Here is a 27,455-nt window from a genome sequence, read left to right as displayed (position 1 = left end):
GGAGGAGAGGTGTCTACCGATTCTCACCGCCTATGGTCTGTTAGTGAGGAAGTCCAAGATCCAGCAGCTATGGACTTCTCCAGGCCTAGGGTAGTGAGCTTGGTGACCAGTTTGGAGGGGATTATGGTGTTTAATGCTGAGCTGTAATCAATGAAGAGCATTCTCACATACGTATGCCCCTTCTCCAGATGGCTGAGGGAGGTGTGAACTGCCAGAGCAATGGCATCCTCTGTCGACCTGTTTGCGCTGTATGCGAACTGCAGGGCATCTAGGGTGTCAGGGAGGGAGGCACAGATATGTTTCTTAATGATCCGCTCAAAGCACTTCATGATGACAGATGTGAGTGCTATGGGCTGAAAGTCATTTTGGCAGGTTGCTGTGGGGGTCTTTGGGATAGGAACAATGGTGGAGGTCTTGAGGGTGGTGGGCACAATAGACAAGCTCAGTGACAGATTGAAGATGTTGGTAAACACCTCGGCGAGTTGGTCAGCGCAGACTCTCAGCACCCGCCCTGGGATGCCGGCGGGCCTGGGAGCCTTATGAGGGTTTACTTTCTTGAACACCCGTCTCACTGTAGCTGTGTCTATGTGGAGTGTGGCGTCCTCACTGTCCACATGTGGTTTGGTGACAGGTGTGGTGTTGTCTGCATCAAACCGGGCGTAGAACGTGTTGAGCTCATCCGGGAATGATGCACTCGACATCTCCACAGACCTGCTCCTCCCCTTGTAGTCCGTCATGCAGTGGAGGCCATACCACACCTGCCACGTGTCGTTGCTCTGTTGGGCAGATTTGACCCTCTTCCTATACTCCCGCTGTGATGTTCGTACAGTCTTTCTGAGGTCATACTTGGCTGCTTTGTAGGCCTCAGGGTCTCCAGAATTAAAGGCAGCGGTGCGTGCTTTGAGTTTGGCACATACCTCTAGCCCAACCAGTCCTCACAGGACATGCTGGATTCTGAAAAATGATGCCCACCTCTTCCACCATTTGGAAGATTCAGACGGCTTTCGGTGGCTTTTCAGTCGTGTGATTATCCGAGAAACTGTGGAAGAGGTGGGCATGCCACAACATGTCCTGTAAGGCTTCAACACGGAGGCGCTTTTGCTCCGCCGTCAGAAGCTTCAGGAAAGAATTTCGCCGCCACTCCTTTTCATGGCCAAATCTTCTTTCACAGTGGAATGTGCCGAAAAAGTGCTGATGTCCACCTCTTCCGCAATTTTCGGATAGTCACACGACGGTCCCGCATCACCACAGCGTTCACTTTGGAAATGATCTGGTCATTTCAGCATGTTGATGGCCGCCCGGAGCGTGGCTCGCTCTCCACCGTTGTGCAGACGTCTTTAAACCGGTTGTACCGCTCCTTAATCTGTGTGATGCCCAGAGGATCGTCCCCGAAAGCTGTCTGAATAATCCGAATGGTTTCCACCTGGCTGTCGCCCAGTTTCTGGCAAAATTTGATGCAGTTGCGCTGCTCCGGTTGTTCTGTCTTTTTCCTTGGAATGAAAAAAGGCTGAGCGCACGACACACACCTCACACAAAGGCTGCTTACAAGCAAATGACGTAATCGACAGGCGTGAAAAAATTCACGCATGCGCACGAAGGTTCAAGGTTGGCTCATGCAAGCACACGTGATTCAAATCCATCAGGTTTTTGAAAAAAATAAAAAGGTCGGATACTTTTCTAAGTGTATTTCGTGTATGGTTTTCTTCAGGGTGTTAAAGCCATATTCATTGGTGAACAACTTGATAACTGATAATATATTCGCCATCTGTATTCTTCTGGATCCTTTTCAGAAACTCTTGAGCCTCCGCCAGAGTTTTAAAAGCGAAGTCTTCTCTTCATAAGTCACCAGTAGTTTTGCCAGGTCCATGCCGTAGCCGAAGTTTGCGAAACTCCTCTCGTACCGGGTCAAACTGTTTCTGTAGCTGGTGCATCCCAGCAGCCAAGTTTGGATAAAAACATATTCGCTGCTTTTAATAACAAATGTCACTTTGAATACGTGATGCAGCAATGACAGCTATCTTATCCTTGTAATTGAGAAATCTCATTATCAGAGGTTGGGGTGGTGGTCCAATTCGGTGTGCTCTCTCTATCACCAATTACATTTGCAATGAGCACTTCTGGTAGCCATGATTTCAAAAACGTACACGGGTCTCGTCCTTAGCTCCCTCTGGCAGGTTTGTTTGCCTCAAGTTATTTTGCCTGGCATACCGCTGTTTGTGCTATTTGCTCTGTGCAGGCACTTTAGGAGGAGTAACCCTCACAAGCATCATGGACCAATGGAGAGGGTGAGTCCTATGAGCCTCCAAACTTTTGTTTGTCAAACCCGAAGGCCCTGTCACAGCGTGATGATTTAGCCAGTGTATGCCAACGTATGAAAAATATGCTGAATATGTTGGCGTACGTCAAATACGTTATGCAGCTGTCACACCATGGCGATTTAGTCAGCGTATGCTGATAGCCCCAGTTCCACCGAGCGGTCTGGATCAGTACTGCATGGTATGGTATGGGTCAGAAGGGTTAGGTCTGGCTTGGTTTGCATTTCCACCCCCGGCAGAACCCTTTTATTTGGCAAGCAGAACATGCAAATATTGATGAGCACGTCATTGATCATGTCTACACTGTCATGTGGCCTCTCCCCTCCATATGGAGGCCAAACAGAGTAATTTAACATTTTTTAAATTTTATTTTATTTTTGCCTTGGTGGATCATGGGATTTATTTTCATTGCATGCAGAATGCTGAAGAATCTGACTCTTTCAACTTTTAAAAAAGACAAAACACAGAGGGACTTCTTTTAAAACACTATGTTTCTTCAGCCACTACAAGGAATGAAAGTATTTTCAGACATTTTCCAAAACAGGACGCTTTATGTGGATACGTTTTTGACAGGCTGTGATGATGAATTTGGCTGGAATGAACAGGTAAGATTAAGACTTTATTTACTCAGTGTACAAATGAATGGGTTTAATATTTGTAACAGTCTGAACTATTCGCATGAGGACTGCAATTTTCAGTTGTTCAGCCAATCAATGGACAGCATCAATGGACGTATTTTGACTTATGAGTAACTTACAAGTAACACTGTCAACGATCGCGTAACTTACCTACAACTTACCTACAACGTATGTCCTGTGTTTGCGGGATGTACGAGCCATTCGCTGGCATATGAGGTCTGTGATAAAACTAAGGTACCTTTTTATTTTTTTAAAAACTATATGGATTTGAATCATGTGCGATTACATCAGACAACCTTGAACCCTCGTGCGCATCCGTGAGTTTTTTCACGCCTGTCGGTTACGTCATTCGCCTGTGGGCTGGCTTTGAGTGAGGAGTGGTCTACCCCTCCCATCAGAATCTCTTTGTCTGACAACTTCCTGAGAGACTGGCGCTTTGCTTGATCAAAATTTTTTCAAAAACTGTGAGGCACATCAAAGTGGACACCATTCGAGAAATTCAGCTGGTTTTCTGTGAAAATTTTAATGGCTGATGAGAGATTATGGACTGTTGCTGTCGCTTTAAGGACTGCCCACGGAGCGGGACGTCGCGACGCGCCCTGAGCCACCCTCGTCTGCCTGTTTCGAGCTGAAAACGTCCAAATTTAAGCCTCTGTTGACCCAGGACGTCGTGAGAGAACAGAGAACTTTCAGAAGAGGTCGGGATCAGCAGTTTATCCGGACATTCCACTGTTAAAGGAGATTTTATTAATGAAAGACGTGCGGACGGGTCCGCCCGTCGGGATGCAGCTGGCGTGGTGCGGCGGCACAGGAAAAACACCTCCGTGTTGATAACCATTTGTAAAAACCAGGCTTTTGATGGCTTTCAGTTGAGTGAGTATCTGAGAAACTGTTTAACAGCTGGACATGTTCCAACTTGTCCTTAAGGCTTCCAACGGAAGTGTTTTTCCTGTGGCGGTGCGTGGCGCCAGCTGCGTCCCGGCGCGCGGACCCATCCGCACTTTCTTTCATTACAAAATCTTCTTTAACAGTGGAATGTCCGGATAAACTGCTGATCCCGACCTCTTCTGAAAGTTCTCTGTTCTGTCACGATGTCCTGGGTCAACAGAGGCTTAAATGTGGAGGTTTTCAGCTCGAAACAGACAGATAGTGGCGGCTCACGGCACGGCGCGTCGCGACATCCCGCTCCGTGGGAAGTCCTTAAAGCGACAGCAACAGTCCATAATCTCTCATCAGCCGTTAAAATTTTCACAGAAAAAATGGTGTCCACTTCGATGTGCCTCACAGTTTTTGAAAAAATTTTGATCAAGCAAAGAATCAGTCTCTCAGGAAGTTCTCAGACAAAGAGATTCCGACGGGAGGGGTGGACCACTCCTCACTCAAAGCCAGCCCACAGGCAAATGACGTAACCGACAGGCGTGAAAAAACTCTTATGCCCACGAGGGTTCAAGCTTGTCTGATGTAATCGCATGTGATTCAAATCCATATAGTTTTTGAAAAAAATAAAAAGGTCCGTTACTTTTCTCACAGACCTCGTATGTTGAAAATATTGTACACGCCCAAACGTTTTCGCCATATTTGGCGATTACGACATATACCAGCATGCTTCAACATGCTCTTAACTTATACAAAACGTACCCATAACTTATTAGACGTATGCCAGCATTTTTAATATGGTTGGCATACGCCAACTAAATCGTCAAGGTGCGACAAGGGTGTGAACATTATGACTGATGCATTACAATGGACAAAAGTCCATTAAAATAATTGGGTAAAGCTATATTAAACTGCAGAGTATCATTTTGTTGGTGTAAACATTTTCACCTAAACCACGATTTTATTGCAACGTTGCAGCAGAAGAGTCAAAACTATTTCTGCAGTGACTGACCCTGAGAAAAGCATAGAGGCAGATGGACATCCAGTTGGTCAGCAGCTTCTCCACCACAGTCTCTGTTCTGTAGACAGAGAACAGATAACATTGTACAACAAAAAAGCCACTTCAGAACATTTTGAAGCTATAACCACACAGTCTTTATTCTTCTTACCGCCGCAGCATGAGTTTTGGGTTCTTGGCCACATACTGCTCCCCAGATCATTCAGGAGGGTTTTGAGGATGTCTGTGAAATACTCCAGCTTTCCATGTAGCGCCACTGTCAGTAGGGATGCAACATAGGCCCGGTCTCTGGGAGAGAAAGTCCGCTGGCTCTCCAGAGTGTGAATGAACTGTGAGAAAGAGGAAACAGACAAATTGATCCCCCTGCTTCAAAAGCAGGAACAGTGTGGAAACATGTTTCACCTGCTCATGATAATGAATACCTTGGTAAGGAAGAGTTTACTGTTGAGCAGGTTGGACAGCTGCACCAGGCCCTGCTCTACAGTCTGCCTGCGGCATTCCTGAACATCCAGGTCTCGTCTCAGTGGTGACTCCCGGTGGCCAGGAAAGAATATGCGTTCAGCATACATTCGGTAGTCAAGGAAAGGGATACCCGAACCGACAAGATCACTTGACATGTCCATCATCTCTGTCATCAGGTCTGGGTCACAGTAAAAGTTTAGTCAGGATTATACCAAGGTTTAAGTCAAGTTATATGATTTTATTTAAAATATTTCAGAAATTATCACTGGACAACTTGCTAAACTGATGGAAGGAACATAACCATTTTTCATTATACGAGCTGAAAAGTGATTTTTTTTTTTGATTTTCACTTGAAAGAGGCAGAGTCTTAGCAGAACAGAGTATAACATTTTATGGTTGAATTCCATTTTTGATGTCCACTTAGACAACAGTTGTTATCACGTACTTTGAAAAATAATTTAATCACTATTCACATTATTCAGGAAGTCAGGGTGGGCGGCTCCATTTTGTCAAGCAACTTCCGGTTTGTCACTGTGTCTGACGATTAGCTACGTGGGAACACAGTACGCGAGAAGTGTCCAAACATGAACAGCATAATTGTTCAGTTCGTGGGTGCCACAACATCAGAATGATGTTTTGAACATGGAAAGGAGAGATCTGAGTGCTGTGGACCAGCATTTAACTTGTTCCCTCCTCCATTGGAAAGACGAGGATCTCCGGTGCTCGCTAAAGGTGCTGAATTTGAAAAATCCACCCAAATGTCCCTGTCTGTTCTTTTCATTTTGTGTAGAAAAACCCACACCACTGGTTCTTTACCCAAAGAAATGGTTGGACTACAATGCTCCATTGAAGAAGCCACGGCGGATGCTAGTGAGACAAACGGGTAAGCTGTGTTTGTAGCGTTAGCTGCTATCTAATTTACTCATTTTCTGGCGTTTGTTACAACCAAGCACTACATGAAATAACTCCATACATATATTAACATAACGTAATTTTGGCATTACGGTGGTACTACTTGTTGGGTAGTATTTTAACTTGATTGTGCGGCATAGAGCTCGCAGTTTCTCATAGCCAAACCATCCACGCCGAGTGACAACATAAAGTAGTTAAAAATAATCGAGGGCCACTTTTTCGTGTCATCTTCCCACTCTGTTATGACCCATGGGTGAGCCAGAATCAATCCCTTTGAGCTTTTCAAAAGGTTTTTGTTTCTACCTATGTATATCTTCCATTGTTCTATATTGAAAACACAGCTCACCGAAAGTCCTAAGACAAAACGGAAATGCCTCTGTTATTAAAAGTGGGTGGGGCTGAATAAGGTGAATAGATGCCAGCTGGCAAATACTGACATTGAAGTAGGTGGAGTCTAGAGGTTAGAGTTGGGCTTATGACCAAAGGACTCTCAGCTTGACTCGCCGTCAGACCAAAAAAAAAAAAAAAAAAAAATCACTAAAGTACCTTGGGCAAGGTCCTTAATCCCCAAGGTGTGCAGTTCAGTGTCTTGCATAGCTGAATGTGAGGCATAATTGTAAAGGCTTTGTGATTCTGCAGCCGATAAAAACGCATTATATAAATGCAGTCCATCTGCCTTGAACACTGGCCCTCATTCACAAACCGAGCATAAACACAAATTTGTTTCAACTGTGCATGCGCATGTTTGACGCACAGAATGGGATTTTGCCAATATGTTCACACCTACATTTTTTTCATACTGACGAAAATTCTGAACTTCCTCAGACCATGTTTATGCACAAGTAATATTAACATTATTTTTAAAAGGGTTTAGTAATAATTTAATCAGAAACAAATTTACTGCCAAGTAATTTGCACATACAAAGAAATTTGATCTGTTGTTATTGGTGCACAAACAATAAGACAAAAAAAAACACTGTAGGAAGAAAAAGAGTCAAATAAGCAATACTATATTCACTGAAAAATAAATATAATGCACTAGTTTAATATTAAATAATTTAATTCACTAATGCATTGACCAAATGTAATACATAACCATGAAACTGATGCATTTTCATCCTCAGCACTTATTGTCACAGTTAAAACCTTCTATGATACCAGCTGAGTTAGTTTAATTAGTTTACAATCGCGTATATGAGACTTGTTAATATCATAAAATTCATTAAGTTGCTTATTTTCCCATAATTTATTGGTCACTGCCTATAATTTCTAGTGCCATTAAATTGTGCATCTGTAGTTCATTTTAATTTATTAATTGTTGGCATATTAAGGTCATGCAAGGTATATAAAATTATACGGTTTAGCCTCAATTTATTTTTGCAAGCAGCAATTTGATTTTCATTTAATTAAATTATGTTCTCATTGAATACACTCATTACATAAGACAGTATAATAGTCAAGTTAACATTACATGTTTGGGAGGGTCATAGAAAGGTGTAAAATTTCTATTTGATATTTTAAAAGAAATTGCCTAAAATAAGTCGGTCAACTTATTACCGTACATTTGCCAACCATAATGAAATTTTATCTTCAGTCAATTCAATTTAATTGAATTCAATGTATTTCATTTATATAGCGCCAAATTACAACAAAGCTGCCTCAAGGTGCTTCACACAAGTAAGGTCTAACCTTACCAGTCATACTGCTGTCAATGGAACATTAATTTAAAGTGAAAAATACAAAACAAAGCTCGTTTCTTTAGCAGACAGCAGTATTTAGAGATCTTAAATGTTTTAACGATTATCAGGGAAATTTCCCAATAGCCAATACACCAGAAGTTTAAGTTATTAAATATGTGGCGATCCCAGACTGTATGTAGGCCGTTGATCTAATGTCTTCTCGCGGTTTTCTCTCTCCCTTGCTCTCTCAGTTTAGACGATGTGACCACCTTTAGGAAGAGTCCTGGTGGATCTGAACTTCTTCCATTTATGGATAATGACGCCATTGTGCTCATTGGGACCTTCAAAGCAGCAGAAATGTTTCTGTACCACTTCCCCAAATTTGTGCCTTGAGACAATCCTGTCTCAGAAGTCTACAGACAATTCCCTTTGACTTCATGCTTGGTTTGTGCTCTGACATGCACTGTCAACTGTGGGACCTTATATGTAGACAGGTGTGTGCCTTTCCAAATAACTGAATTCACCTCAGGTGACTCCAGTAAGCCACAGAAACATCTCAAGATGATCAGTGGAAACAGGATGCACATTAATTAAATTTTGAGCTTCATGGCAAAGGCTGTGAATACTTGTGTACATGTGATTTCTTAGTTGTTTTTGTTTTTTTTAAATAAATTAACAAAAATCTAAAAAAAAAAAACCCAAAAAAAAAAACTTTTTCACATTGTATTATGGGGTACTGTGTGAACAATTTTAAGGAAATAATGAAATTCATGTATTTTGGAATAAGGCTGTAAAATAAATGTAGAATAAGTTAAGCAGTGTGAATACTTTCTGGATGCACTGTATGATGTTTATCAGTGGCAGGAACTGGGAGACTAGTCAGGGTTAAGGGAAAGATGAATGCAGTAATGTATAGAGACATCCTGGATGAAAACTCGCTCCAGAGCACTCTTGACCTCAGACTGGGGCAACGGTAGATCTTTCAGTAGGACAATGACCCTAAGCACACAGCTAAGATATCAAAGGAGTGGCTTCAGGACAACTCTGTGAATATCCTTGAGTGGCCCAGCCAGAGCCAAGACCTGAATCCAATTGAACATCTCTGGAGAGATCTGAAAATGGCTGTGCACCGACGCTCCCCATCCAACTTGATGGAGCTTGAGAGGTGCTGCAAAGATGAATGGGGAAAATTGCCCAAAGATAGGTGCACCAAGCTTGTGCCATCATATTCAAGAAGACTTGATGCTGCAATTGCTGCAAAAGGTGCATCAACAAAATATTGAGCAAAGAGTGTGAATACTTATGTACATGTGATTTATTATTGTTTTTTTTGTTTTTTTTATAAATTGCATTTATAAAAAAAACTTTTTTCATGTTGTCATTATGGGGTAGTGTGAGTAGAATTTTGAGGGGAAAAATTAATTTACTCCACTTTGGAATAAGGCCTGTAACATAACAAAAAGGTGGAAAAAGTGAATTTGTGATTCCTTCCAGATGCACTGTATTCCAGTGTCCTCCCAGTGATTCTTACCTGTGAACTCCTTCTTGCAGCGGTCCTCGCACACTGGTTTCTAGATTCTCCAGTTGGATCTGGACTTTCTTGTAGTCCCTCAGAGCCTGCTTACTTTTCCTTCTAATGACACAAAAACACGAAATTGAAGATGGAGACAGACAGAAATAAGGTGACAAGACAACATCAGTTCTACATTTAGTGAAATTCTGCAAAATTATAAAAGTATTGTCAGAATAAATTTGCCCTGACACACATTCCTGAGTATGATCAGGGTAAAACAGCCTCTTTCTTTCACGATGTCCGTGAAGGTCCTCAGGACCTCAAATGCAGAACCCGTCAGTCTGTTGATCTCATGCTCCAGCTTACCCCCAATCATGAACAGGATCCTGAGACACCTGGACTCCTCTACGTGGAGCACCAACTCACCACTGACATACAGGGGACAATCCATCCTCTTCCGAAAAAGGACCATGGCATCAAATTTGGATGTGTTGATCATCTTCCCAAGCACTTCACACTCTGCCTGAATGCTGCCCATTGCACATGGGAAGTCACACTCCAATCCCTGACTGTGACTTGAAATCCTCTCCATAAAAATCATGAACAGGACTGGTGACAAGAAGCAGTCCTGTTGCAGACCAACATCCACCAAAAAATCTGATGAAATGCAGCAAATGCGGAGACAGTGACTTCTTTGGTTGTATAGAGACCGGCTCAAGCACTGCAGTGGACCAGAGCCCTCATACTCTCACAGCACCTCCCACAAGACACCACAGCATACCTGGTGGTACGCCTTTTCCAAGTTCTCAAAACACATGCGGACTAGAGTCACGTGACGCGCTTGGCAAATATGGCTGCTTGAGAACGACCGGCGTCCCCTCCGCACCTTATTTTATATTTTAGCTCAACAAGGAGCGATCATAACTACGCAGTAATACTCTCATTTTGTTGCTAACATGCCAAACAATACGAGAAGTGCAACTAAACCGACTATGACTGCGGGAATCGGGAGCGGTAAAAGCTCAGAGTTTGCCGGCGCGAGTCAAGCTAATGCTAAGGCTAATCAAAGGCCTCTCCTTTCTCCACCAAGCTCTGTGGTGGAGGAGGTATACGCGCTGGAGTCTCCCGGCGTCCCTGGTGAGGTAGCACGGGAGCTCGCTAAACTCGCTGCACTCATACTGGAGAAGTCGGACAGTCATGATAAGAAACTTGAGGAGATTCGTGTTACAACAAGTGCTACAGAGAGTAAGCTCACTGACATTGGTAACCGTATTAGCAACGTGGAGAGTCGCCTGGGATTTCTGGAGGACGCACAGGAGAGGCTGGAGGCTAATCCCCCGGCTACCAGCAGGGAGGTCGAGGTACTCAAGGAGAAGCTGGATGAGGTCGAAAATCGCGAACGCAGATGTAATTTACGTTTCGTTGGCTTCCCGGAGTCCTGTGAGAACAACGACGCGGTCTCTTTCCTGGAGGGGATTATTCCGTCGCTATTTGATATCAGCTTTGTCAAGGGTTTGGAAGTGGAAAGAGCATACAGACTTGGAGCTATGCCCAGAAGCCAGAATGGTGAGCAGCCCACTCGCTCCAGAGCGATAATAGCCAGATTTCTGAGACTTCAGGATCGGGAACGCGTCGTTGAAGCTGTATGAAAGAAGGGGAGGTAACTTGGGGAGGACAACGCATTATGGTCTTCTCGGATTATTCCAAGATGCTGAATGAAAAACGGGCGAAGTTCAAGGACTGCAAGAAGCTCCTGCACGACAAGAACATTCGTTTTGCATTGATCTACCCAGCTATGCTCGTTGTGAAGACAGCGCAGGGACCCAGGCGTTTCGAAGACCATAAGAAGGCCATGTCGTTTATCCATTCACTTGACTGAGGTATTCCCAGCTCGCGGTGACACACGGATTCTGTGAAGACACACTACTGTGTAGACTCTGACTTTTTGATGGGCACTTCTGCCATTAAGGCTTGTTATTTTGACGGGATGAGGGCTTCTAGAGGTGAGAGAAAATGTTTTTTTTTGGGAAGGTTGTTTGTCAATTGTTATTCTGATAAATATAATGCTCTTTGTTGTAGCCAAAGTTACTATAGGTTGGGATGTATAATATTATTTTGTTAGATAATAACCTGTTACCAACTCACACATATGTGGGGGGAGGGGCTGGGATGCCTTGGGCAGCGTTAGTGTGTGTTCGCGGACTTTGATAAGGAAGTTCTGGAGGGAGAGGGGGGGTTGTTGTGGTGGGTTTTTCTTTTTAAGTCTTGTTTTATTTTTGTCTTTATTTTTTATTTGCTACCAATACAGTTTTATTCACAGCACCACTTATTGCTTGTCCATCTGATCAATGACACCTAATAATTTAAGTTTAATGAGCTGGAATGTTAGGGGTCTCAATAATGTCATAAAGAAAAGGAAAATTTTATCTTTTATTAAATCTAAAAAGTGCGATATTGTCTTTATCCAGGAGACACATTTATCTCGACAAGAATCTCAGAGGCTCCGTTTTGGATGGGTGGGTTTTGTTGGCTCAAGTAGCGGAACCAGCAAAAGTAGAGGTGTAGCAACGTTAATTAATAGGAATTTACAATTTAAATGCCTGAAACAGAGTGTAGATGAGGCGGGCAGGATGTTAATTATGCTGTGTGAAATTCAAGGCACAAATATTATCTTAGCTAATATTTATGCTCCCAACACTGATGACCCGTCTTTTTTTGGCCAGCTGGAAAAAAAGATTTCAGATCTGGGGGACTATCCTGTTTTGTTGGCAGGGGATTATAACGAGGTGATGGATGTAACATTAGACCGAAGCAAATGTCTTACTCGCACAACAAGAAGAAATCAATCACTCAAAGCAATGTCTGATGCCTGCGCCCTAGTAGATGTATGGCGGTTACAAAATCCAATGGGCAGGGACTATACTTTTTATTCCTCCCCTCATGTTTCCTTTTCGCGAATAGATTTCTTTTTAATATCCCAATCTTTAATGCCAGCTGTTGTTAATAGCAGTATTGGTAATATAATATTATCAGATCATAGTCCAGTTTATCTCTCCTTGATCGCGTTTAATGCTATTACTAGAACCCCCAGGTGGAGATTAAATTCTAGTCTGTTAATGGAGGACGCTTTTACAAATTTTCTTAAATCACAAATTAATTTGTACAAGGAGACAAATATTCCTTCTGCCCCTTCAGCGGGAGTGGCTTGGGAGGCACTGAAGGCCTTTTTGAGGGGCAATATTATTCAACAGGCTTCTTTCAGAAAGAAAGAAAATATGAAACAGCTTGCCAATTTGGAGAAAAAAATCGAGATTACTGAGCAAATTTTTAAAAATGACTCCTTGTCTATCAACCTGGTCAAACTAACTAAACTAAAATATGAATATAATACAATAATGTCACAGAAGGCTGAATTTAGTCTTTTTCGGGCAAGACAGAAATATTTTGAGGAGGGGACAAGGCAGGAAGGTTACTGGCGAGATATATCAAGCAAAGAGAGGCCATGAGTGCTATCTCTGCTATTAAGGACACAAATGGGCTACTCCATACAGAACCTCAAAAAATGAATGCTACTTTTACAGACTTTTATACTCAGCTCTATAGTTCGGAGTCACAGGCTTCAGAGGAAGATATTAGCAGGTTTTTGCAGAGCTTAAACCTTCCCCAAGTAACCCAGGACCAAACTGAGGTTCTAGAAGCACCAATTACGGTAGCAGAAATAATTGCAGTAATTAAACACCTCCCGTCCAGTAAAGCGCCGGGCCGAGATGGGTTTACGGCCGAATTTTATAAATCTTTCCCGGAAGAATTGGCTCCAATGCTTCTAGAGGTTTATAATGAATCATTCCAAAAACAAATGCTCCCACCATCGCTATCTGAAGCTATTATAACTCTCATTTTAAAGAAGGACAAAGACCCCTCAGATTGCCGCAATTATCGACCTATTAGTTTGACCTCTTACGACAGCAAAATACTATCTAAAATCTTGGCCAATCGATTAGATCTTGTCATGACTCACCTGATCCATCCTGATCAGGAGGGTTTTATACACTCCTGATGCTTAGTTGATAATGTTAGAAGGCTGCTGGACATTATGTGGGCAGTTCAAGATCATCAGGACCCTATTGCAGCCATTTCATTGGATGCTGAAAAAGCATTCGATAGAGTCGAATGGCAGTACTTGTTTTTAACGCTCAAATATTTTGGTTTTAGTAGCAAGTTTATTAATTGGATACGGCTTATATGTCCAACAGCATCGGTCCTCACAAATGGCATACTTGGTCCATCGTTTAAATTAGGTAGGGGCACAAGACAGGGGGACCCCCTGTCTCCCCTTCTTTTTGCAATAGCCCTGGAACCGCTGGCGGTAGCTATACGAGGAGAAGCTAAAATTCCGGGTATTTCTATTGGCCAAAGCTGTCATAAGCTAATGCTATATGCAGACGATATCCTTTTATTTGTATCTGATCCTCAAAATTCCCTTCCTGCGCTGTTCTCTCTAATCAATACATTTTCAGATATCTCAGGGTATAAGGTCAACTGGACAAAGTCAGAGGCCCTTCCACTCACTGTCTACTGCCCCAAAACATTTTTTTCCCCTGGTACGTTTTCTTGGCCCGAAAAAGGTTTAAAATATCTAGGTATTACATTTCCCCCACAATTATCTAACCTCATAAAAATTAATTTTGATCCGCTACTTGACAGTATGAAGGTGGACATAGAACGCTGGAACCAATTGTATCTTTCAATGTGGGGTAAAGTGAATATTTATTAAAATGGTTTGGTTGTACTCCCAAATTTAACTATCTGTTACAGGCTTTACCGGTATATATTCAATCATCATATTTTAAAAAGTTTGACAGGTTGTGTAAAGAATTTATATGGAATTATAAAAAGCCCAGGCTTAACTTGAAAAAACTACAGAGACCGGTGGATAGTGGAGGACTGGGAATCCCGAACTTACTGTATTATTATTATGCTTTCTCTCTCAGGCATTTATCTCATTGGTTTATGCCTCCAGAGAAAGCACCTCCTTGGCTTGTTCTTGAAAAGGAGGTCTCTGCTCCATTCACTCCATTTTATTGCTTGTCTACTAGTCTTGCCCCTCAAAACAGGCTGCACCCTGTCATGTCGCACCTTCAAAGAGTGTGGAAAAGTATATCTCAGATTTTTAAATTTAATGTACACCTCAGTCAAACCTCAGGTCTGTGGTACAATCCAAAACTTTGTATTAACAAAACTCCCTTTTTTTTGGAAGTCTTGGTTTTTGAAAGGTGTGTCAGTGTTGGGAGATCTATATGACAATGGCATATTGAAGCCATTTGAAACCCTGGCTGGGGAATTCAATTTGCCTAGACAGGATTTCTGGAAATATTTGCAGATGCGACACCTACTAGTAAAAACTTTTGGGTCTGCTGGGTCAGCCTTCTCAATTTGTAGCCTCTTAGAAGACCTCAGGAAAATAATTAGGCAAGGTCATGCAGCTTCCAATTTTTACAAGATGTTGCTAATGGAATCGGATACCTCTTTGACATCCACTAAGCAGGCATGGGAGAAGGAATTAAATTGTACTTTCTTACAAGCTGAATGGGAGGGGATACTTAGAAATGGGAAGAAAATATCAGAGCTGAGGACTCGTTTAGTCCAATTCAAAATATTACATAGGATGTACTGGACCCCTCTTAGGTTATACAAAGTGGGCTTAGCAGATAATCATAAATGTTGGAAGTGCAAGGGGGATAACGGTACACTGCTACATATGATGTGGGAGTGCCCACAAGTTCAGATCTTTTGGACAGCAGTTCATAGGGCAGTGGAGAAGATCCTGGGCAAGGACATTCCCTTTAATAATAGACTATGTTCTAGGGGACCCTTCAGTTATAAGTGCTTTGCCTTCATTTCCCTCACAGTGGGCCCAAACAGCGATTATGCTAGGGAGAAAATTATTAGTAAAGGAGTGGAAGTCTCCTTTAGCCCCATCCTTCTCATACTGGCAGACTTCTCTCTGCCATCTAGCTTCTCTAGAGAGGTTATCTTTCAGACTACTGAACAGACCAGATGATTATGATCGCAAATGGGGCCCCTATCTGGCCTATATTCATTTAACGACATTTTCCAGCTCAAATACTCTAGGCATTTGAATAGGTTTACACAGCTAACATTGTATGCTCAGATTGGCTTGGCATAGTTGAAACTGTATGTTTGGATTTGTTTGGTACCCCCTTCCCCTTTTTTTTTTTTTTTTTTTTGCTGTTTACCACTGTATTTATATAGATGTGCATATTGGTATATTATATTCATAGACCATTTTAGTTATGCATTATTTCTATCTAAATTTTGTTGGTGTGTTAAACGTTTTTGTAAATCACTGGAAGTTACTTGTCATGGGCCGAATATGATATTTGTGGTGCGTTGTCTGTTCATTATTGATATTAGAAAATAATAAAAGTTAAGTCATAAAAAAAAAAAAAACACATGCGGACTAGATGCGCATACTCCCAAACCCCTTCCAAAATCTTTGTAAGGGTCCTGCTGGTCCACTGTGCCACAAACACAACAGAACCTGTATTGTTCCTCCTGAATCTGAGGTTCAGCGTTGGGTCTTAGTCTCCTCTTTAGCACTCTGGCATAGGCTTTATTGGGTAGAAGTGAGACTCTGCAAAAACTGGAACACACTCTTTGGGCCCTCTTTTTTTAATATGGGAACCACCACCACAGTGTGCCAATCCAGAGGTACTGTCCCACACTTCAATACAACATTCATTATGTGTATCAGCCATGACAACCCAACAAGATCCAGAGACCTCAGTATCTCTGGATGAATCTCACCCGTTACTGGCAACTTGCCACTACAGAGTTCTTTACTATCTAGTGAACTACAGCTGGGAGACGGCACCAGATTTGCCTTAGCCTTCCATCTCTGCCTCCTCTGAAGAGGGCATATCAGTAGAGTTGCTCCCATGACCTGTCAGTATCTTCAGTCTAAGGAAGTAGCTCTCCACAGTCACAGAAAACAGCTGGGACTAAGAGCTGCCTCCTCTGACAATTTATTAGAACCCGTTTTTGGACATTTTTGCCTGCTGATTGCTCTCTGTGCTTTGGACCACTCATCTCCCTCCCGGACAAGCCTTCTGTCTTTTCCCTCACAGACACTTTCACCAAGTTCAGATGCATTCAACTTTGCCATGTACCTGGTTTGCCAATAAAGACTGTTTTCACAAATACCTATCTGTATATCTGTATCTGGTCTTTAGTCCTGCTATGTGTTACAACTGCACACTGGAAAAAAGGCTTTTCTGCTATCTGATGTATTTTCCACTCCAGACAGGTGTTTGTCCTTACATGAGAGCCATCAGTTGAGGCATATTTTATGCACAGAAAAATTTGCCTGTTGCCATGGCTAAACAAAACCTGGTAGGTTCAATCAGTCTACTGTCAGATCACAGAGAATGATATCTTATGCTTTTATTTGATTTTTGATGGTATCACGTCATCACTATAAAATATGCTTGGGCTCATTTTGTCCCAGAAAAGGTAAGCTTTCCATAGGTAGGATCTTTTTGTTTAGAAGCAATCATTGTAAAACATTACGACTACTACTACTACTATGAATGCTACTTACAGGGTTTGAGAGGCTACTCCAGTTATAAGGAGTTCATGTCCAAACAATTTCATATCAGTAATGGTCAAAAGCTGAAAGCTGGCACCAAATACTTGTTGAGAATATTACTTTTGTCTTTTAATTCACTGACCAGATGATGTTTGATTGCTTTTTCAAAGCACAGGTAAACAATAAGCAATACCCTCCTGACCTATAGATCAGCACGATGATGAGGACGATGAGGGCAACTATGGAGGCCCCGACCCCAACTCCTATCTGGGCCTCCAGTGGAAAGGTGGCCAAACTCAGGTTGTCGTATTGGACCTTGCCTAGGGAAAAGTTTCGGTTACCCATGTGGACCTGAAATACACACACAATTAAACATTAAGAGGCTTTCAGCAGCCTCTCGTGCTCATATAGTTAATTTAAAACCCACAACTGTTGCACCCCTTGCCTGGTTCCCAGTGTTTATGTTCAGAGTTTTAAAAAAGTGCAGCAGACTCACGGTGAACTCAGGCAGGTTATCAGAGCCCTCACGTTTCTTGCTGTTGGGTCCAGGTGCAGGCTGCTGGGCAGGCGGTTCGCAGTACAGATGGTTTTTGGTGAGAGTCTTCACAGCACACACACCCTCTCCAACTAAGACAATTACCTCGTCTTTAGTGATGGCCAGGTCCAAATTATCTCCCTGTCAACACATGACAATACAAGAAAGATGACTGTGCTGACGAACTGCTTGATAGTCCCTCCTCCCTTTCCGTCAGCGGGGGATACCAGGTGGAACAAATCTGCTGAGCAATCTGTGCGTGCCCGGTACGTTTAAAATGACGGACCAGTCACTGTTGGGTACTGGGGCCGCAGTGCTTGTAGTGAACGTAGCGCAAGAAAATTCATCTGTAAAACCAGCGTGACTGTGCAGAGATGATTCCTTTCTACAAACGTTGAAGGACAGCCGGTAAGCACCATATTACCCTGTGTCTGTGAAGTGAGTAGTACCTGAGTAGTGTGGTGCGTTCAGTAACGTTCTGGAAACAGGGACTCTAAAAGACTGTGGTTTGATTGAATTGTTTGTTAATGTGGTTTGCTGTGCTTTGTGCAAGTTGGGGTTAAAACAACATAGTTAAAAGCTACAGAGTCTGTTTGCCTATATTATATAAATTAAAATAAAATGGTAAAAGCCCAATCAAGCGTAGTATGTAGAAATTTAAAACTATTTACGTATACCAAGCAAGTTGAATTTAGCTAAAAATGTACAGTTTAAAATTTCTCACTAAAAGTATAAATCTATTTACTTGGCTAAAAAAAAAAAGCGAAAAAAATATGCTATATATTAGATTTATTAATTTAGTCGAATAATGAACTGTTTTGAAATCTCTTGGCTAAAATACGTGATGTTACTTGGCTAAAGACATAAATATAAAAAAAGGTACTTAAACTTTTGGATGGTGAAATATGTATTTAAACCTTTGCTTTACCTTCTGCTGAAAGTTATGTGTTTCAAAGTTATCCTACAGTTCATATGGATTATAAAAAGTAGCTGAAATCTTTCACTAAAAAACATGTTAAATTCTTACTACTGGCTAAAATGCTAAAAATCTTTGACTATAAAAATACCATTAAAACCTTCAAGAATATATTAAATCTATTTGGTTAAAAATACTGTCATAACAATATTTTGATTAAAAGACAGGAATATTATTTGTAATATTATGATCAATGTGTTTATTTTCATGTACAATATTTTGTATTTTTGTTCTCTTTTTGAGGTTTTTCAACTAACTGCCTGTTCAACATGGAACAGTAATAAATGGGAAATCAAATTCTATGGCTGCTCACTAAGTGAAATCCAGCTGAAATGCAATGTAGAAGGTTTATCCTTTTCAATGGGGAATGCACAAACTAAGTCAGAACACAACTTGACACTGATTAAAAGGGGAAACAGGACTAGTTGTACCAAACAAGCACCATTGCAGTGAGCAGAAAAAAAGTGCCATTTAAATGCTGTAAATGTGTTAGTAATCTGTAAATTAGGTTTCAAAGTTTATGTTAAAAAGCTGAATTACACCTGTTGCAGTTATGGTCACTGTGGATGTGGTAGCTATAAATAGTACAGAATAGAATGCTTTTATTTGTCATTGTACAGAAACAGAGAAATGCAAGTTCAATGAAACTGCAAGGGCTGCTTCGAGGTGCTGGAAAAAAATAAAGAAAATAATAAAAATACAATGCAAATGCAGGCAATTACAGTGTTGCACAGCAAACAACATTTATGCAACAAGATGTTGCATACTAGGCACAGTGTGTAACAGAACTATCACAAGTGCTTAAAGCGATATTGTGCCGTGTGGTTTGGCAGGGTGTGGGTTGAGTGAGGTCTAGTGTTAATTTTGTCACCCTGTTTTTTAATTTAGTCTTAGTCTTTTGTCAAATGTTCTTTTAGTTTTAGTCATATTGAGTCATTCGCATACCATTTTATTAGTCTTGTTTGAGTCGACTAAGTCTGTTAATTTTAGTCTAGTTTTAGTCAAAAGAGAACTCAATGTATTTTAATTCTTAAGTCTTTTTGATAAAAGAACCTGATTATTTCTGATTATCATTTTAATCAATATTGTGTTTCACAAATCTGAAATAACGAATGTTATTACCTGACAAAATACACTTTTTGAATGTTTGAAGGTTTGTGGTGCAGTTGCCTAATACTTTAAATCTGCAAGGCTTCCCATTAAATAAAAATAGACATTTGGTTTTCTGTAAATCACAACACTGTAGGGGTGCAGGTCTTTTGAAATGAAACATTTGTTGGATCTAGTCATTCTATTTGCATGTGTCAAACTGGCTGGAAATTTGTTAAAGCAAAGCAGAATAAAATTTAAAAAAAATCCCAGCTTTGTAATGTTTTTATGTATTGTAAGAGCCACAACTTGAGCCAATTTATTTCAAATACGGTGCACACTTCTAAATGTCATCATTTTGTTACATTTCATGTTAATATACAGCAGGGTTTTTCTTTTTTTATTTACAGAAAGTGTTTGATACCACAGATCACACCTTACTATTACATAAATTACAGAAGTATGTTATTAGGTGATTGGCACATGATTGAATTACCAGCTATTTACAAAACGGGTATCAGTGTGTTCATATCAATAATACAAAGTCAGAAATTTTGAAGATACTAGTAATATATATTGGATGGATGTAGCGTTTGCTGCTGTGTTCAAAAATCTACACACAGTATCTTTAATCTGAGCCTCAGAGATCCGATTAGACACTGTAACACAGACGGTGTAAATGTAAACTAACATACAGTAACTTTAATCTACGATGATCAGACACTTTAACACTTTGAGACAGAGTTTAAATGTAAACTAACAAAGTATCTTGAATTGAGCCTCACAAAGCTGATCAGACTCTTCTTAATACTGTGAAACAGTATAAATGAAAACAAACATACAGTATCTTTATCTGTGCTTCAGAGAGCTGATCAGACACTTTAACACCATCAGAGTATAAATGTAAACCTCTTTTTTCATTAAATGTTTGTCACTGGCATCAGATGGATTTACTCTGCAGCACAGTTATTATTATTTATTTATTTTGATGTAATCACTGACGTGTAATGTAATTTAGTGCTGGTGCATTCTAAACACTGCACTGTTAAACACAATGTTTGGGGCTTTTAGGTTCCTGGTTTGTAAGAAACATGTAGTTAAACTTTCTGGATGCTGGTGTGTGCTCTAGTGGCCTTTATAGACCTATGCTCAAACAGAGGGCAGGATGACCCAGTCTGTAGACAGGAGATGGACAAGCTGACATAAATACATGAGATCTTCATTCTTTCTGCTCATAGACTGTGCAGGCCAGGACATAGCCAGAGAGAAAGAGGGCACAACGCCTCTGCCCAAACACCCTTAGAGTACGGTCCACTTTTGAAGACATATTTTGCATACATACTACTCCACTAATAATAATAATATGATAATAAAAATCATCATCATATTTTTAACAACTAAAATGTGTTATCAGTAATATTCTAAGTTTTACTGTAATTCTGCAACAATAAAAATATGCTTATTTATTAACTTATTACAATTATTAATTAATGAATTAATTTATTATTAAAATTTGTGTTTCTGCATAACTAAAGTGGGATGTGATCAGCAATGTTTAAGTGAGGGCATAACTGATTGGTTTGGGGTTTCTAGCTTTAGGATCGCTTTAGGATCGCCAGGAACCCATAAATCTGAAAATGATTAAGGCTTTTAATTTTAATCTTATCAATAAAACATGTAGGGTGTGATGTCAATCTGAGATAGTGTAAGGCAAAGAAAAGATGAAAATGTGCAACATAAAATACGAATACAAAGGCATTAAGCAGTATAACTAAAGTATGAAAAAAGCGTGGGTTACACACCAACAACCCACAACTCATCACTGATGACCAGCGTTATGTTGTAGTTTTAGTGTTTTGAATGAACATTAATTCTGTAACTTGTAAAAGCGCCTGTGTGCTGCTGACCATCGAGGTGGATGAAGCTGCCAGGGTTGTAACGGTACGCCTTCAGGGGTTCCTGCTGGTTCAGAGGGTGCAGGATGGGGTTAGGCTTGTAGCTGAAACCCTGAGGATTCAGGGTGTTGAAGTCAAAACACAGGTTGTCCAGCAAAACTCCACAGTGACCTTTGACTCCAAGACAGAAGAGTCCACCATGGGAGAACGAGCAACAAGATCAGAGAGGAAGAGTTCACCTCACCGCCGTTCTGTGAACTGACAAGACAATTTTTTTACAAACATCTTCCTGTGTGTATTTCATGCAGGGAAGAAATAGAGTTCTCACACACACACAAAACACACACACACCCACACACACCACACACACACACACACACACACACACACACACACACACACCACACACACAACACACACACCTGTTTGACAAAGCAGAGTGGGTCTCCAGGACAGCCAGGGTCAGGTACCATCCTGACCGACCTTGCCATCCACTTCCCCGACCCTCTCCTTTCTCCTCCTCACTCATCCTCTTCCTTCTTCTCTTCTTCTTTCTTTGTTCTGGCTCACAAACTCTAAGCGAGAGACTGTGACCACCATCAGGGGCTCCTGCACCACGTCCAGGTTGTGGCCCCGACACAAAGATCAGGCGACCACCACTGAAAACAGAGGAAATGCCTTAGCAATTACTGCATTTACCTTTACAGCACCACCTTAAGTACAAACACAGCATTACAAGAGCTGATGATAACATTACATTAATTTTACGACACTCATTTTTTCTCTTCTAAAAGTGTTCGTACAGTAGACTAGCATTGAACCCAGGATTCAACGCCTGGGTGTAAGATTATGTAAACATTTGTAATATATACTAAGCTCCAAACTCCACCTGTCAAAAACAAAAACATGAATATTCTGTTAAATGTGCAATAACTCAAGGTTTAGTCAGTAACATTTGTATACAGTCAGTCTATTGAAGTAGTGTTCTATCAGCATAAAACTATTAAACTTATGTTTCCTAATATTGTGAAGGACATTATTTTTTTTATTTTTAAATTTTGATTGTTTTATTTTTCATTTTATTGTTTCACATTTTGTAATGTCTTGATCTATTTGGTATAGATCAATAAAACATCCCCTCCCTTGTTTGAAAAGGGGGGCGAATAGAGGGAATGCATCATGATTCATCAGAGAACCACAAATGCATTATGAGAAAAGCGTTTTTTGTAGATTCTGATCTTTTTCTCTCCGTTCGAGGCACTGATAAGACCCTAAATAGATGCTGTCCCTGCACTGCAGGGCGTTATCTCGGAGGATTCCAAAGGCAGTTACAAGGTACCGACAGACCCGAAGGGCAGCAGTGTGGGGGAGGCAAAGCAGTGGGTGTGGGAGCAGTTTGGAGCAACCATGGAGGACTTTCGGTCGGCTGGCTTGGGAACGCCTAGGGGTTCCCCCAGAGAAGCTGGGGGAGGTGTGTGTGGATCGGGAGGTCTGTGCGGCTTTGCTTGAGCTGCTGCCCCCGAACCTGACTCTAGATAATGTGGAAAAAAAAATGCAGTAAATTGCTAAGGCATTTTATCAGTGGTGATCCAGCGTGTCCTGGGTGTTCCCCGAGGCCTCCTCCCAATGGGACGTGCATGGAACACCTCTCTAGCAAAGCATCCAGGGGGTATCCGGAAAAGATACCCGAGCCACCCCAGCTGGCTCCTTTCGACGTGGAGGAGCAGCAGCTCGACTCCGAGCTCCACCCGAGTGACCTCCTTTCTGAACCTTTAATTATAAATACCTGAAATAATGTTTGTTTTAAGGCAACTAACTGCTTGTTTTGCAGTTAACTGCCCTAAAGAATCAAGTAAGAAGTCAGTGCTCCAGTGTTTCCGGCAAGTGAAATTTTTGTGTTATTTAAAGGACATGCCGCACGTTATTTAATGTCCCAGTTAGCAATACAACATCAACTGACTGTTTGTGCGTATGCACCGAACAGCATTTTGGAGTATTTGGCCTTCTTGGAGTCCCTGAATGGAGTCCTGTATGGGGCTCCGTTGGGGGACTCTATTGTTCTGCTGGGGGACTTCAACGCAGACATGGACAATGACAGAGACACCTGAAGAGGTGTGATTGGCAGGAACAGCCTCCCTGATCTAAACCCAAATGGTCGTTTGTTACTGGACTTCTGTGCTAGTTAGTCATGGACTGTCCATAACGAACACCATGTTCGAACATAAGGATGCTCATAAGTGTACATGGTACCAGAGCAGCCTAGGCCGAAGATTTTGTGATCGTATCATCGATTTGAGGCGGCATGTTCTGGACACTTGGGTGAAGAGTCAACTGATCACCATCTGGTGGCGAGTTAGATCAGAGGGTGGGGGAGGACTTTGGACAGACCTGTAAGCCCAAACAGATAGTGCGGGTGAACTGGGAATGTCTGCAAGGAGCCCACTGTCCGACAGATCTTCAACTCACACCTCTGGCAGAGCTTCTCTAGCATCCCTGTGGAGGTTGGGGGCATTGAACCAGAATGGGCAATGTTCAAAGCTTCCATTGCTGAAGCTGCAGTGGGGAGCTGTAGCCTGAAGGTCTTAGGTGCCTCAAGGGGTGGCAACCCTTGAACACTGTAGTGGACACCGTGGTCAGAGAAGCCGTCCGACTGAAGAAGGAGTCCTTTCCCGGGGATATGTTATCTCGGAGGATTCCAGAGGCAGGTTACAAGGTACTGACAGCCCCGAAGGGGCAGCAGCCTCTGCTGTGGGGTAGGCAAAGCAGTGGGGTGTGGGAGCAGTTTGGAGCAACCATGGAGGACCTTTCGGTCGGGCACCAAGGTGCTTCTAGCGGACCGTGAAGCACCTCAGGAGGTGAAAATGGGGAACCATCCAAGCTGTCTACAGTAAGGATGAGACTCTGTTGACCTCAACTAAGGCTGTAATCCGACGCGGGAAGGACACGTCGAGTAACTACTCCTGCATCAGACCGGAGCGCCCGTCTTATGCAGGGGCAAAGCTGGAAGCTGATGGAGGATTTTTCATCAGTTTCCCTGGTGAGAGTCACTGAGGTAGTGAAACAACTCCACAGTGGCAAGGCCCCAGGGGTTGATGAGATCTGTCCAGAATGCTGAAGGCCTCTGGTGTGGAGGGATTGTCCTTGGGTGAGATGTCTCTTCAACACTGCGCTGAGTCTGGAACAGTGCCTAAGGAGTGGCAAACTGGGGTGGTGGTCCCCATATTTAAAACGGGGGATCAGAGAGTGTGTGTCAACTACAGGAGCATCACACTACTCAGCCTCCCTGGTAAAGTCTACTCCAGGGTGCTGGAAAGGAGGGTTCGGCCCGACAGTCGAACCTCTGATCCACAATCAGGACGGAACAATGCGGGTTCCGTCCTAGTCATGGAATAACCAACCAGCTCTTTACTCTCACAAGGATCCTGGAGGGTGCCTGGGAGTATGCCCATCCAGTCTACATGTGTTTTGTGGACTTGGAGAAGGCATATGATCAGGTACCCCGAGAGATACTGTGGGAGGTGTTGCGGGAGTATGGAGTGAGGGGGTCCCTTCTCAGGGCCATCCAATCTCTGTACTCGCAAAGCGAGAGCGGTGTTTGGGTGCTCGGCAGTAAGTTGGACTCGTTTCCGGTGGAGGTTGGTCTCCGCTAGGGCTGCGCCTCATCACCATTCCTGTTTGTGATATTAATGGACATTATATCGAGGCATAGTCGGGGGGAGGAGGGTTTCTGGTTTGGTGTGGGGCTCAGGGGTCCAGCAATCCTGCGTTTTTGCAGATGATGTGGTCCTGTTGGGCTTCACGGCCGTGACCTCCAACACTCACTGGATTTGGTTCGCAGCTGAGTGTGAAGCGGGCTGGGATAAGGATCAGCACCTCTAAATCTGAGGCCATGGTTCTCAGGAGAACCGATGGATTGCCTACTCCGGGTAGGGGAATACGGTCTTGCCCCAAGTGAAGGAGTGTCAAGTACGTCGGGGTCTTGTTCATGAGTGAGGTGATGATGAGCATGAGATTTGGCCAAGATCGGCTCAGCAGGGGCAGTATTGTACCTCGCTCTGCCGTACTGTTGTGACAAAAAGGGGGCTGAACCAAAAGGCAAAGCTCTCCGATCTACTGGTCAATCTTCATTCCTACTCTCTTCTATGCGTATGAGGGTGGTGCATGACCGAAAGAACTAGATCGTGGGTACAAGTGGCCGAAATGGGCTTCCTCAGGAGGGTGGCTGGTGTTTGGTCATCCATGGAGAGCTTGGAGTGGAGTCGCTGCTCCTTCACGTTCAAAGGAGCCAGCTGAGGTGGTTCGGGCATCTGGTAAGGATGCCTCCTGGGTGCCTCCCTAGGGAGGTGTTCCAGGCATGTCCATCTGGGGGAGACCCCGGGGAAGACCCAGGGACTAGGTGGAGACATTACATCTCCACACTGGCCTGGGAACGCCTCAGGATCCCCCAGTCAGAGGTAGTCAATGTGGCATGAGAAAGGGAAGTCCGGGGTCCCCTGCTGGAGTTGTTGTCCCTGCGACCCAGACCCGGAAAAACGGTTTGAAGGTGACTGAGTGAAAACACCTGAACCAATATTAGCCTGTTAGCTTTGTTCATAATGGGGGCGTGTTTGTCAAACCCAGGGTCTTAGCCACACTCCACCTCTTTAGCCATTTATGGGTGGCCGGAACTGCCAAGACATTATAGAGGATTATGTGAATATTCCATTAAACGCACAATTAACCATATTTTAAATAAGCCCACAAGGAGCGCAGTGATCCAAAGCCATCAGCACAACGAATTTGGTGACAATAGGATCAAAATAAGAGATTTCTATGAGCACACCCCACCACACACACTTGGTTTTATTACCTGAGGCCAAGATTTGGCCATCGGGTATTGCAAAGGCCTTGTGTCCGTCGGTCTGTCTGTGCTCAGCATAAGTCCAGTCCTATTATTGCCAGGGTCTTCAAATTCACAGGCAACATTCTTGGGACAAATGCTCCTGGACTTATGCTGACAGAGAGACAGAGAGATAGACGGATGGACAGATGGGCGGACAGACGCAAAGTCTTTGCAATACCCAACAGCCATATTTCGGCCTCGGGTAACAAAACAACAAAATAAGTTTCAAATTAGATCCTTTACCATCAACCTGCCCTAAACGAATTAAATAAAAACTTTTAACTCAATGCTAAAATACCCTCGGCCATATGAGCATAACTGTAAGAAACAAAGTGACCTTTTGACCGCTTAAAATAGGTCAAGGTTAGCCATCTTTGAACATGTCCAAGGTCTGTGTCCCAAGAATGTTCCCTGTGAATTTGAAGACCCTGGCAATAATAGGACTGGACTTATGCTGAACACAGATGAATGGACGCAAAGCCTTCGCAGTATCCAATGGCAATAGTTTGGCCTCAGGCAATAAATAACTGAATAAATAAATAAACATCTCAGATAAGACAGGCAAACAAACAAAACATAATGAATGAAATGTAATGAAATATGAAGTTCAAACAGTGAGACTTACTCCAGGAAGCTCTTAGCGGGCGCAGCCTGGGTGATGTTGGGGTTATGTGTGTAGTGGTAGGAGGCGCTGTGGAGGTGACGATGACTACTGCCGTAATGTAGAGTGACCCTCTGCTCTCCGGTCTTATTACTACTGCCTGTCACACAGTGCACGCTGGACGGCTGCACCTCAGACACGCTGCAAGCAGACAGATGGGACAAATAAACAAATTACATGACACCTAACTGAGCCACACAGGCAATCTACCCTTTCCTCTCTCTACCACAGGAAGGTCAGAGGTCAGACCAAATGAACACAGTGAACAGCTTCAGAAACACAAAACTGTTAAGACACAAACCTTTGTGCATGCAACATACATGTACAATGCTACAGGAAGTCACTCTGAAGTATCTTAGGTGCCTAAAAAGCAGCTGGGATTGAAACACTGAAAA

The 27,455-nt window shown here is 42.6% G+C and overlaps 1 protein-coding gene across 1 annotated transcript in view; it reads right to left on the bottom strand.

Moving 5' to 3' along the window:
• The window catches only part of plxnb1b (plexin b1b), a 366,021-nt gene that overhangs the window by 27,484 nt on the left and 311,082 nt on the right, over window positions 1-27,455 (bottom strand). Inside the window, 14 exon segments of the mRNA XM_034167329.1 lie at window positions 4,842-4,908; window positions 4,999-5,041; window positions 5,044-5,176; window positions 5,270-5,487; window positions 9,432-9,456; window positions 9,458-9,533; window positions 17,225-17,373; window positions 17,519-17,700; window positions 21,533-21,673; window positions 21,676-21,775; window positions 21,940-22,015; window positions 22,017-22,150; window positions 22,152-22,176; window positions 27,025-27,201. Of these exon segments, the coding sequence (XP_034023220.1) occupies window positions 4,842-4,908; window positions 4,999-5,041; window positions 5,044-5,176; window positions 5,270-5,487; window positions 9,432-9,456; window positions 9,458-9,533; window positions 17,225-17,373; window positions 17,519-17,700; window positions 21,533-21,673; window positions 21,676-21,775; window positions 21,940-22,015; window positions 22,017-22,150; window positions 22,152-22,176; window positions 27,025-27,201 (1,546 nt within the window).

The sequence above is a fragment of the Thalassophryne amazonica genome, chromosome 3, assembly GCF_902500255.1.
Source record: "Thalassophryne amazonica chromosome 3, fThaAma1.1, whole genome shotgun sequence".
Classification (NCBI taxonomy): Eukaryota; Metazoa; Chordata; class Actinopteri; order Batrachoidiformes; family Batrachoididae; genus Thalassophryne; species Thalassophryne amazonica.
Note: the sequence above shows the minus strand (reverse complement) of the source record. Positions and strands in the feature narration are given on the sequence as shown.